Below are 13535 nucleotides of genomic sequence, written 5' to 3'. Positions count from 1 at the left end.
TCAAGTGGAATCATGGGGTGGTGGGGAAGGAAAAGCAGGCCGAGAGTGCAGTGTGGTGCAATGTGCTCCGGCCTACATCTGTGGGATGATCTGGTGCAAGGTTACAAAGCTGGACCCAAAATCTCACCCGCGAGGCTTTCTGGGTGGCAATCGGCTTCCAAATGGGATATGAATTTGAGGCAGCCTTTCCTCTTCCTAGCAGTGCCTGCAGCCAATCATAAACCTCTCCCCAATACATGTTGGTGTCGAGGTTACAGGGATCGGGTGGGATATGTGTCGGTGCAGGCTCGGTGGGCCGAAATGGCCTCTATCTGCATTGTGGGGTTTCTGTGTGTTTGTGTGTGAATGGTGCGTTAACACCACCCCTCAAAAAAAGCGCTCACTTCAGAGATTGTAGACTTGTGTTTTCACACATCCACTCTCTCAGCGGCGCCTCGCAAGGTCAGTTAGCATTTTTTAAACGCTGTAATCAGACCCAGCGGCCCTGTCTGCACTTTACTAAAAACAACAGAGGCTGTCCAGCAGACTGCCTGTCTCTGTAAACTAAAAGAGTTGGCTTCGCACTTGATGCCACACTTTTGGCTGCTGTTGTTCGACACGTTTTGCCAAATCATAAGGCAACACCACCTCGCAGCATCATGAAAAAGGTGGTGCTGAACTGCCTCGGGCAATCTCGATGAACACTGGCTACAGACACCACAAATCTATAAGCGTCACCATTCTCTTATTTGAATAAACAGCACAATGAAGCTTTGATTATGGTTGGTTAGTGAGCGGTTAATGGAAAACTAGAGGTTACCTTCGAGAATTAGGACAGAGAGGTTTGCGTGAAAGGGAAAACAAAGAAGCATCAATTCATTCAGTTCTCAGGACAGCACTGGACTCATTGTCTCAACCGTCTGGTCCTGCGAAGGCAGCGGGCACACTTCATAGCGGGCAAGATGTCAGCAAAGAAATGAGGGCATCCTTCACAAGGAGGTCAGAGGGGCGTTGCCTTCAAGAATTGTTTAAACGCCATGAACAAACTTCCGTGCACACAGGATCTCATCCTGATGATATCCTTCCTTGATGGTTCAAGCAAACATACTTTACAACTATTGGGCGACTGGCAAGGGCAGGAGGTGTAAATGCCCTGCCCAATGTAATAATGTCTCTCTCCACCCTCAGTAAGCTGCAGAACCGTCACTATAGAAACCCCCAACATGGCGGAGCCATTTCTAGAGTAAATGGCTCCTAGTCAGCCTCTCCAAGAACATCCCACCCCTGCTCACGGTGATAACAGCATCCATTTCAGGAGTCCTTCCAGTTAGCAGTCATTGTACTCAGAGATACAACATCTGCGCTCGACAAAATCCCTCCCCCCAACTTCCACCCCATCCCTCTCGAAAGTCCTGCCTCATGCTGGGGTACAGCCCATGATCTCATCCCAGACAGCGAGTACCAGTTGGGGGGGCGGCACTCCCACTGGGCCATGAGAAAGTGGGTTCACCTTATAGAAATTCTGGACCCAAGCAGGGCGAAACAAAAAGAAACCTCCTCGAACTTCCAATAAACACAGCGAAGCGCTCTTGCCCAAAGCATGAGTCGCACTTCTACCCATCCGATCTAAAGACACACTCCCAACCCCAGTACCTCCCCACCCCGCAAAAATTCTAGAAGCATCCATTTTATTCGCAAGGAGAAATAAAATGCTCCGCAGAATGTCAAGTTGACAACCAAACATTTTCACCAGCACAAGAGACTGAAAAAAACAAGTAGGAAGTGCTTGAAGGGAGCGGATAAAGTGATACCAGGCCATCAACCCAACACTATTTTTAAACAACAGAAAATGCTGGAAAAACTCAGCCGGCCAGGGCAGCATCCTTGGAGAGAGAAACAGAATCAACGTTTCAGGTCGAGGACCCTTCGTCAGAACTATTTTTAAACCTATATTAGCACCTGGTCCGGAGGCAATTCTGTGCTGCATATTCACCTCAATTGAAGTGGGGCTGGCTCCATCAGCCTCGCTTGCCACTGCCCCCTCACCTGCAGAGAATTTAAGCATGAAAAACCTGAAATTCCTGTTTGTGAACAAGGCAGGTGTGTCGCAGAGGCAGTACAAGAAATATGAAGCTGCAGCGAGGCTGCTCGTTCAGAAGACACCAAAAATAAATGAGATTGCCATCCAACACTCACTACTTATCCAAACAAATCATTTACAATCCAGCAAAGCAGAAACCTTTAACACCATCACAAAAATAATTCTATTTCCCCCCACCCACAGAAAACTCGTATTTCCCGCTCACAGAAAAATCCCATTTCCCCTCACAAAACAAATACTATTTTTTCCTTACAGTCCTCTTTTATCACACAATCCTATTTTCTCTCTCTCACACACACACAATCCCCCTCACTCACACAACAATCCTATTTTAAAACAGAAATAGGAGCAGGAGTAGGCCATACGGCCCCTCGGGCCTGCTCCGCCATTCAATAGGATCATGGCTGATCTGAATCTAGACTCACGTCCACTTCCCTGCCCTCTCCCCGTAACCCCTAATTCCCTTATCTGCTAGGAAACTGTCTATCTCCATTTTAAATTTATTTAATGTCGCAGCTTCCACAGCTCTCTGAGGTAGCAAATTCCATAGATTTACTACCCTCTGAGTGAAGAAGTTTCTCCTCATCTCAGTTTTGAAACGGCAGCCCCTTATTCTAAGATTATGCCCCCTAGTTCTAATCTCACCCATCAGTGGAAACATCCTCCCCGCATCCACCCGATCAAGCCCCCTCACAATCTTATATGTTTCGATAAGATCGCCCCTCATTCTTCTGAACTCCAATGAGTAGAGTCCCAACCTACTCAACCTTTCCTCATAAGTCAACCCCCTCATCTCCGGAATCAACCGAGTGAACCTTCTCTGAACCGCCTCGAGAGCAAGTATATCTTTTCTTAAATATGGAAACCAAAACTGTATGCAGTATTCCAAGTGTGGCCTCACCAATACCCTGTATAACTGCAGCAAGACTTCCCTGCTTTTATACTCCATCCCCCTTGCAATAAAAGCCAAGATTCCATTGGCCTTCCTGATCACCTGCTGTACCTGCATACTAACTTTTTGTGTTTCATGCACCAGGACCCCCAGATCCCTTTGTACTGTAGCACTTTGCAGTTTCTTTCCATTTAGATAATAACTTGCTCTTTGATTTTTTCTGCCAAAGTGCATAACCTCACACTTTCTAACATTATATTCCATCTGCCAAATTTCTGCCCACTCACTTAGCCTGTCTATGTCCTTTTGCAGGTTTTTTATGTCCTCCTCACTCACTGCTTTCCCTCCCATCTTTGTATCGTCGGCAAACTTGGATACGTTGCACTCGGTCCCTTCCTCCAAATCGTTAATATAGATTGCAAAGAGAGTTGGGGTCCCAGCACTGACCCCTGCGGAATACCACTAGTTACTGATTGCCAACCCGAGAATGAACCATTTATCCCAACTCTCTGTTTTCTGTTACATAGCCAATCTTCCACCCATGCCAGTATATTACCCCCAATCCCGTGATTTTTTTATCTTGTGCAGTAATCTTTTGTGCGGCACCTTGTCAAATGCCTTTTGGAAGTCCAAATACACCACATCCACTAGTTCCCCTTTATCCACCCTGTTTGTTACGTCCTCAAAGAATTCAAGCAAATTTGTCAAACATGACTTCCCCTTCATAAAACTATGCTGACGCTGTCTGATTCAATTAAGCTTATTCAAATGTCCTGTTACTGCTTCCTTAATAATGGACTCCCAACATTTCACCAACCACACATTTTCTCTCTCTCTCTCACACACACACACACACACAATCCTATTTTCTCACACACACACACAAACAAAAAATCCCCCTCACTCACACAATCCTATTTTCTCGCACACAAGCGTTATTTTACCCACCCCACAGCTGGGGCTAGAACTCAAACGAGATGACGAAGCACAGATTGAGCCCTCCAGCAGATCGAGCATTCCCAGCACAGTCAGACCGGCTATTTCCCCCACCCCACCCCAAGAAAAAGCCCTTGAATCAGTCCACGTAGCTGCTCCCTTGGTAAAGCGGAGTTGCTCGTTTCGATGTTGGCACATACAACGCGTTTTGTTTGCGCGGGGGGGAAGGAGCGAACAGTGCAGCAGAGTATAACATGAATAATCTCAAATGAAAGTGCTGAGAAAATTGCCTGTAGCAGTAAAAGACTTAAAAAAAATAGCCGAACAAATGTTTTAAGAAGGGATCGATTTGTAACCAAAAAAAAAAAATGCAGTTAAGATACAATATTAGCTTTTTTTAAAAAAAAAAGTATCTTTCTCGCCGCATTCCAGACTGACATTTGCCAAATCTCTGTTTTGCAGAATAATTTACACAAAAGTCGAGAGAGCACAAAAGAGCGGATACGGACACTTGCCCCCTCGTGACCACGCCATTCCTGTTCATTTCTACCAAAAAAAAACGAGGAAATTAACGCGGCGAAAGTGACAAGAAACTGACACTCACCCAAAACAAGAAGTTAAATATGAACATCAAGTACTTGACGCACTTCATTCCTCCTTCCACAGCCATTTTTCACTTGGGTCGATTCTCTATTAGGAAAAACAAAAGAGTACATAGATTAAAAAACAGCTTTAATATTTCGAAGGAGTTCCGGGAAACAAAGAATGGGAATGGGGGTGGGGGGGGGGAAACACACACAAGCCAGCAGCAGCACCACGGCTTAAGGACGTGGCTGGAAAAAGGAAAAAAACTCAACCCCAGCCATGTTTCTACAGTCTGGCACAACTAGGAGTCTTAACGTCCACCATTCAGTCTTAAATTCACGAGAAAGCAGAGGGTATCGAAATAACACTGTACCAGCAAACAGAATTAAAAGTCCAGATCTCTACCTCAAATCCCCAACAAACACACCACTTTGTTACGGGAAGGCTGTCACACTGGAACGCCTGCGAGTCTCAAACCCCCTGCGCTGACGTCGAAAACGATTTCTACTTAAAGGGGCAGAGCCTTCACACACAGACACAAATCTAAAACCACTCCAATACTCCACCCCTAGAGGCGAGGCAGAGAAGAACCACGAGGGGCAGATCCCCCACCACCCCGTCGACCTGTGCTGTGAGGGAAGGCTTAAAGCAAAGCAAAGGGCACATCAGTCTCGAAAGAAGGTGGCTGAGAGGTGACCCCCCACGGTCTCTAAATTGTCAGACTGCTTGTCCGACATCCAGTTCTGGATGAGCAGAAATGTTCTCCAATTAAATATTGATAAGAAACAAAGAAGAAAGACTTGCATTTCTCTAGCGCCTTTCACGATCACCGGACGTCTCAAAGCGCTTTACAGCCAATGAAGTACTTTCGAAGTGGAGTCACTGTTGTAATGGGGGAAGACTGAAGCCATTGTTTTCGGTCCTCACCACGAACTCCGTTCCCTAGCCACAGACTCCATCCCTCTCCCTAACATCTGTCTGAGGCTGTTCGCAACCTTGGTGTCATATTTGACCCTGAAATGAGTTTCCGACCACATATCCACAGCATAACTAAGACCGCCTACTTCCACCTCCGTAACATCGCCCGTCTCCGCCCCTGCCTCAGCTCATCCGCTGCTGAAACCCTCATCCATTCCTTTGTTACCTCTAGACTTGACTATTCCAACGCACTCCTGGTTGGCCTCCCACGTTCCACCCTACGTAAACTTGAGGTCATCCAAAACTCGACTGCCCCGTGTCCTAACTCGCACCAAGTCCCGTTCACCCATCACCCCTGTGCTCACTGACCTACATTGACTCCCGGTTAAGCAGCACCTCGATTTCAAAATTCTCATCCTTGTTTTCAAATCCCTCCATGGCCTCGCCCCTCCCTATCTCTGTAATCTCCTCCAGCCCCACAACCCCCCCGAGATATCTGCGCTCCTCTAATTCTGGCCTCTTGAGCATCTCTGATTATAATCGCTCCACCATTGGTGGCCGTGCCTTCTGCTGCCTGGGCCCTGAGCTCTGGAATTCCCTCCCTAAACCTCTCCGCCTCTCTCTCCTCCTTTAAGGCGCTCCTTAAAACCTACCTCTTTGGCCAAGCTTTTGGTCACCTGCCCTAATTTCTCCTTATGAGGCTCGGTGTCAAATTTTTTGTCAGAATTTTTGCCTTAGAATATTCCTGTGAAGCATCTCAGGTCGTCTTACTACATTAATGGTGCTATATAAATACAAGTTGTTGTTGTTCTTGTTGAGACAGGGTCTTATAGAAGTGTGCAGATGCTAAATGGCACAGATAAGATGAGAGCGCAATTTAAAGTAAGAAATGACATTAAGACAAAGGGGCATGGGTTCAAACCGGTGAAAGGTCAATTTACAAAGAGTAGTCACCACTCGGAATGGACTCACAGGCACAGTAGAGGGAGCGCTGCACTGTCGGAGGGGCAGTACTGAGGGAGCGCTGCACTGTCGGAGGGGCAGTACTGAGGGAGCGCTGCACTGTCGGAGGTGCAGTACTGAGGGAGCGCTGCACTGTCGGAGGGGCAGTACTGAGGGAGCGCTGCACTGTCGGAGGTGCAGTACTGAGGGAGCGCTGCACTGTCGGAGGGGCAGTACTGAGGGAGAGCTGCACTGTCGGAGGGGCAGTACTGAGGGAGCGCCGCACTGTCGGAGGGGCAGTACTGAGGGAGCACTGCACTGTCGGAGGGGCAGTACTGAGGGAGCGCTGCACTGTCGGAGGGGCAGTACTGAGGGAGTGCTGCACTGTCAGAGGGGCAGTACTGAGGGAGCGCCGCACTGTCAGAGGGCAGTACTGAGGAAGTGCTGCACTGTCGGAGGGGCAGTACTGAGGGAGTGCTGCACTGTCGGAGGGGCAGTACTGAGGGAGTGCTGCACTGTCAGAGGTGCCCTCTTTCAGATAAAATGTTAAACCGAAGCCCCGTCTGTCCTCTCAGGTGAACGTAAAAGATCCCATGGCACTATTTTGAAGAAGAGCAGGGAAATTATCCCCGGAGTCCTGGGGCCAATATTTATCCCTCAAGTGTGAAAATAATTGGGTAATAATAGTGGGGGATTTCAACTTCCCCAATATTAATTGGGATAGTCAGAGTGTGAAAGGCTTAGAGGGTGTAGAATTCTTAAAGTGCATCCAGGAGAGCTTTTTGAGCCAACATGTAGAAAGTCCTACGAGAGAGGGGGCGGTACTGGACCTAATTCTAGGGAATGTAGCCGGGCAAGTGGTGGAAGTGTCAGTAGGAGAGCATTTTGGCGACAGTGACCATAATTCGGTGAGATTTAAGGTGGTCATGGAAAAAGACAAAGACGGCCCGGAAATAAGGGTTCTAAATTGGGGAAAGGCCGATTTTAATATGATAAGGCAGGATCTGGCCAAAGTGGACTGGGAGCAGCTACTTTTGTGAAAATCCACATCAAAGCAGTGGGAGACTTTCAGAAGGGAAATAGAGAGAGTACAACGCCAACATGTTCCTGTAAAGGTCAAGGGTGGGACCAACAAGCAAAGGGAACCTTGGATGACAAGGGATATACAAAAATGCATTAGGAAAAAAAGGGGGGCTTTTGGCAGTTACAAAAGACTAAAGATGGAGGAAGCCCTAGAGGAGTATAAAAAGTGCAGGGGCATACTTAAAAAAGAAATTAGGAGGGCGAGGAGGGGCCATGAAATAACACTGGCGAGCAAAATAAAGGAAAATCCTAAGATGTTTTATAAGTATATTAAGGGCAAGAGGATAACCAGGGAAAGGGTAGGGCCCATTAGGGACCAAAGTGGCAATCTGTGTGTAGAGCCAGATGATGTAGGCAGGGTTTTAAATGAATTTTTTGCATCTGTGTTCACTATGGAGAAAGACGATGTAGACATAGAAATCGGGCAAGGGGACTGTGACATACTTGAACATATTAGCATCGAGAGGGAGGAGGTACTAGCGGTTTTAGCAGGCCAAAAAGTGGATAAATCCCCAGGCCCGGACGAGATGTATCCCAGGCTGTTGTGTGAGGCAAAGGAGGAGATTGCAGGGGCTCTGACACAAATTTTCAGAACCTCTCTGGCCACAGGGGATGTACCAGAGAACTGGAGAACAGCTAACGTAGTACCATTATTCAAGAAGGGTAGCAGGGATAAACCAGGGAATTACAGGCCAGTGAGCCTAACATCTGTGGTAGGGAAATTATTGGAAAAAATTCTGAGGGACAAAATTAGTCTCCACTTGGAGAGGCAAGGATTAATCGGGGATAGTCAGCATGGCTTTGTCAAGGGTAAATCATGTCTGACAAATCTGATTGAATTTTTCGAGGGGGTGACTAGGTGTGTGGATGAGGGAAATGCTGTGGATGTGGTTTACATGGATTTCAGTAAAGCTTTTGACAAAGTCCCGCATAGGAGACTGGTCAAGAAGGTAAGAGCCCATGGGATCCAGGGTGCCTTGGCGCGTTGGATCCTAAACTGGCTGAGTGGCAGGAGGCAGAGGGTGATGGTCGAAGGTTGCTTTTGTGACTGGAAGCCTGTGTCCAGTGGGGTACCTCAGGGATCGGTGCTGGGACCCTTGCTGTTTGTGATCTACATAAATGATTTGGATGAGAATGTAAAAGGTATGATCAGTAAGTTCGCAGATGACACGAAAATTGGTGGGGTGGTAAATTGCGAGGAGGAAGGCCTCAGGCTACAGGACGATATAAACGGGTTGGTCAGATGGGCGGAAAAGTGGCAAATGGAATTTAACCCTGAAAAGTGCGAGGTGATGCATTTTGGACGGACAAATAAGGCAAGGGAATAAACAATGAGTGGTAGGACCCTAGGAAGTACAGAGGGTCAGAGGGACCTTGGTGTACATGTACATAGATCCCTGAAGGCAGCGGAACAGGTAGATAAGGTGGTTAAAAAGGCATATGGGATACTTGCCTTCATTAGCCGAGGCATAGAATATAAGAGCAGGGAGGTTATGATGGAGCTGTACAAAACGCTGGTGAGGCCACAGCTGGAGTACTGTGTGCAGTTCTGGTCGCCTCACTATAGGAAGGATGTGATTGCTTTGGAGAGGGTGCAGAGAAGATTCACCGGGATGTTACCTGGGATGGAGCGCCTCAACTATGAAGAAAGACTAAACAGGCTGGGGTTGTTTTCCTTGAAGCAAAGAAGGCTGAGGAGGGACCTGATTGAGGTGTACAAAATGATGAGGGGCATAGATAGGGTAGATAAAGAGGAACTTTTCCCCTTAGTAGGGGGGTCAATAACAGGGGGGCATAGATTCAAGGTAAGGGGCAGGAGGTTTGGAGGGGATTTGAGGAGGAACTTTTTCACCCAGAGGGTGGTTGGAATCTGGAACTCACTGCCTGAAAGGGTGGTAGAGGCAGGAACCCTCACAACATTCAAGAAGCATTTGGATGAGCACTTGAAATGCCATTGCATACAAGGCTATGGACCAAATGCTGGAAAATGGGATTAGACTGGACAGGGATTGATGGTCGGCGCAGACACGATGGGCCGAAGGGCCTCTTTCTGTGCTGTATAACTCTATGACTCTATGACTCTAACCAACATCACTAAAACAGATTATCTGGTCATTATCACATTGCTGTTTGTGGGAGCTTGCTGTGTGCAAATTAACTGCTGCGTTCCCTACATTACAACAGTGACTACACCCCAAAAGTACTTAATTGGCTGTAAAGCGCTTTGGAACGTCCTGAGGTTGTGAAAGGCGCTATAGAAATGCAAGTCTTTCTTTCTTTAGTGCAGGAGGAAGTCTCAAGAGTCAGTTAGATGCAGTGATGTGGGGTGGGGCGGGGTGGAACTGTAGGTTTCTGATAAGGATGCATGAGGCAAGATGGGCCGAATCATTTCCCAATCTCTGTTTATCTGGTCAACGTGTGAAATGTGCCATTGCGTGGGGGGCATTTCATCATGTTGCATGCAGTAGATGTCATTACAGCAGAAATTCCACATGGCTGTTGCTGCTACTCTTTCACCCCACAGTGAGGATGAAGGCCCCCCTTAAAAAAGATGGATCGATTGGGCAGAGCATGGCCGTATATGCCTTGGGGATATTGCATACTTCTCAATTTTGCCTGATAGTGCTGGCTTACAGTTCCAGGGGCAATAGTCACGCCCTGGTACACTGTCCAAGTGGCCATTTTGTATGTATGAGACTAGACGGTGAGCATTGGAAAGCTATTTGATTGTGTGAGGGGCACATCTCAGCTGAAGCGATCCTATTCTCACCAATATATACACCTTCGTGTATGCTTTCCAGCAGACGTCACTGGATCGTGCGGAGGAGTGGGTCCCCTGCTTAATCCCAACCCTTCCCCACCCCCAGGCCCTACTTCCAGCCTGCCTGAGATCAGCAAACTCAGCACAGACTGAGGATCAAACCTGGGACTTTTGCTAGGGGGCTCAAAGGGAAGATGAACCTATGGGTGTGTCAAAGCTTCCCCCGCCCCGCCCCGCCCCCAGGAAAAACAGGTATAAACGGGTCATTTTTGGGTTGGCAGGCTGTAACTAGTAGGGTGCCGCGAGGATCAGCTATTCACAATCTCGATCAATGATTTGGATGAGGGGACCAAATGTAATATATCCAAGTTTGCTGATGATACAAAGCTGGGTGGGAAAGTAAGTTGGGAGGAGGATGCCAGGAGGCTTCAAGGGGATATAGACAGGTTAAGGCTAAAGGGATCAAGGGATATGGGGAGAAGGCAGGGACAGGGTACTGAATTTGGATGATCAGCCATGATCGCGTTGAATGGCGGAGCAGGCTCAAGGGGCTGAATGGCCTACTCCTGCTCCTATCTTCTGTGTTTCTATGTGGGCAAGAACATGGCAGATGGAATATAATGTGGAGAAGTGTGAAGTATGAAGGGAGAAGGATCGCTGGAGTGATCAGCTGCTTTGTCCCAACCCTGGCTGATTTTTTTCCTCTCCCGAAGTGACAAAAGGACGAGACCAACTGTTCCAGTCCGATTGGCAAGCTGGCTGCGATCAGCTAAATCGGTAATGGGGCCTTTCTGATACTCATGGCGCAGTTACTCAAGGACTTGAGTGCTTAACCTTGACTGACACTTTAGTGCAAAACTGAGGGTGTGCAGCATTGACTGAGGAGTCTCTCTTTCAGCTGTGGGCGATGAAATCTGGGCTATGACCTTTGCCGTGGCCTCAGCTGACAGAGATGCGCTGGCAGCAGGGGGAGCTAATTTGAAATTCAGCTACTTAATGAGTCTAACGACGTGGCTGTGAGTGGTGGATAGCAGTAGAAAGTGGTGGGGGTTACTTAGCGCTTTTTATTAGCATTGAGAATGGAAGATGGTGAAACACTGTTGAACATCCTGGAACCCCCCCATGTATTAAGACAGGACTTAACTGCTTCAGTCGCTGTGAAGCAGTGCCCTGCCTACAGTCCTATAGACAGGACTGTTCTTGTTATTTGAGTTGACAGCTTTTTTGGGGCTGTGTCAGCCATTTTGAAGTCCACTTGTTATTTTGTTTTGTGTGTTGGCACGTATAGGTGAGAATTACCATTATTTCAACATGAGATCAGACGTAAGTGCAACTCCGAAGTGAGAGTGGCATGTCTTAGCTTGTGAAACATCATCAGTAATGATACGACGTTGCATGATATTGCGATGATTGTGCTTTCGTTGCCACGTTGTCTCTTGCTCACGTCAGGGGTAAAAAGATATTTGGAAAATGGCAGAGCCATTTTGCTTTGCATCAATTAAGGAAGCTTGACGTCAAACTTAAATATTGGCCCAGAAATTCGGGTCGGAGGCTTCCCGCGGGTGCAAGCCACCGATCTGCACTTACCTAGCGCGCCTGCCGTGTGGGATTCCGATCCTGGGCCTGCTCCAGCTGCCGGCGCGCAGTGCTTGCGTATCCCAGGGGCGCAGTTAGTTCGATGCGTCCCCTGGGTTCACGTGGGCCATGGAGAGCCAATGGTAGCAGGGAATGCTTCATTCATAAGTTTGACAAGAAGAGCTGTCAAACTTATAAATACTATAAGCCCCAAAACATCACTAAATCTTCAAATACATTTTTTTTTTAATCACATTTTTTAAATAAACTATAAATTACATGAAATAACTATTTTAAACAATAATTTAAATTTTTGAAAAAAATAATTACATTTTCTAACAGGACTAAAAATAAACTTACCTTTCTTTAAAGTATTTAAAAATAATAAACCTGTGGAAAAAATGTTTTAATTTTAATTAATTCACCACTTACCTTGTGAAAAGCAGGCCTTGCGACTACTTTTTAAATGTCTAACTTCTGGAGACTTACCCTCACGGGAAAACCTGCAAAAAAAACGTAAGTTCGATGCGCACGCGCAGCCTGTCCCGCGCACGCGTTCCGCCTCTCAACCCCTTCTTTCAGGGGAACGGAAGTGCCGGTTTCCCGCGCATGCGCAGTGCATGCAGGACACCGGCACTTCCATTGGGCTTACGGGTGAGTACCCCGTGCGTACTCACCCGTGGAGACCCGAAATTCTGGGCCATTATCTATAGATGTAAACGTCTTGTACCTTGGGCACATTTTGTCCAACATACCTCGAGCATCACAATTACCACACTTGCAAACTTCGGTGTCGCACTTACACCTGATTGGCTCAAATATCATATTCATAAAACAGCAATGAATTGCAGTGAAACTGATAGGAAACATACCAAAGAAACATAACAATCAAAAGCAGAAATGAAAATGGTCGTTCAGGAAGTTCAGAAGCTACAACATGCAGTCAGCAAACAGCTACCAGTAAAAGATAAGAGAAGGGGAACAAATTAAATTGCACCAAGTACGCTTCGAAAACCTTTTCAGCTTTCATCTTGTTACCACAGGAACAGCGAGGTCCCCGTGAGATAATGACCAGTTAATCTGTTTTTAGTGATGTTGGTTGAGGGATAAATATTGACCAGGACACCAGGGAGAACTCACCTGCTCTTCTTCGAAATAGTGCCACGGGATCTTTTACGTCCACCTGAGAGAGCAGACGGGGCCTCGGTTTAATGTCTCATCCAAAAGACGGCACCTCCGACAGTGCAGCTCTCCCTCAGCACTGCACTGGAGTGTCAGCCGAGATTTTCTGCTCCAGTCTCTGCAGTGGGACTTGAAGCCTCGATCTTCTGACTCAGAGTGCTACTGACTGAGCCACATCTGACACCACAATAAGGAAGATTCTTGGGATCGGGGCTGCTGTGAAAATATGATCAGTCCAATATCTTGAAGGCAGAATCATAAGTCGGAGCTGTGTGGAGCATAGGTGGCCCAGCATCCTCAGGGCTGAGCAGATTCAGGAAAGGGGCTGGAGGGCTATCGGTTGACTCTGTAGATGTCAACTGAGGACAAGACTTGGCTCAGCAGTGACGCCCTTCACAGTCAAATAGCCAGATGACGCACAAGCCCGGATTGTAACACCCGGCCGGGCGTCGTGCGGGCGGGAAGGGGGGTTGTGGGCAAAGTGGACGGCAAGCCATCCGACCCTTTGTAGCGTGAGTGCCGGGAGATTTTAACTCCCCCGCACTCATTTGCATGCTCGCCTTCAGAGTCTCCCGGCGGAA

General features: G+C 47.5%; 1 protein-coding gene across 2 annotated transcripts in view; it reads right to left on the bottom strand.

Moving 5' to 3' along the window:
* Positions 1-5008, bottom strand: part of cd63 (CD63 molecule) — a 64715-nt gene extending 59707 nt beyond the window's left edge. Inside the window, exons 1-2 of one of the 2 annotated variants that reach the window (XM_085972710.1) lie at positions 4899-5008; positions 4513-4598 (exon numbers count right to left, since the gene is read on the bottom strand). In XM_085972710.1, coding sequence (XP_085828836.1) covers positions 4513-4578 — 66 coding nt within the window. In that variant the 5' untranslated portion in view covers positions 4579-4598; positions 4899-5008. Of the gene's footprint in view, positions 1-4512; positions 4599-4866 lie in introns of both variants that reach the window. The other variant, XM_085972711.1, reaches the window with a different exon arrangement.
* Between the last annotated feature and the right edge of the window lie 8527 nt (positions 5009-13535).

This window comes from Somniosus microcephalus, chromosome 33, assembly GCF_052327205.1.
Source record: "Somniosus microcephalus isolate GS21.2 chromosome 33, FLI_Smic_1.0, whole genome shotgun sequence".
NCBI lineage: Eukaryota > Metazoa > Chordata > Chondrichthyes > Squaliformes > Somniosidae > Somniosus > Somniosus microcephalus.
Note: the sequence above shows the minus strand (reverse complement) of the source record. Positions and strands in the feature narration are given on the sequence as shown.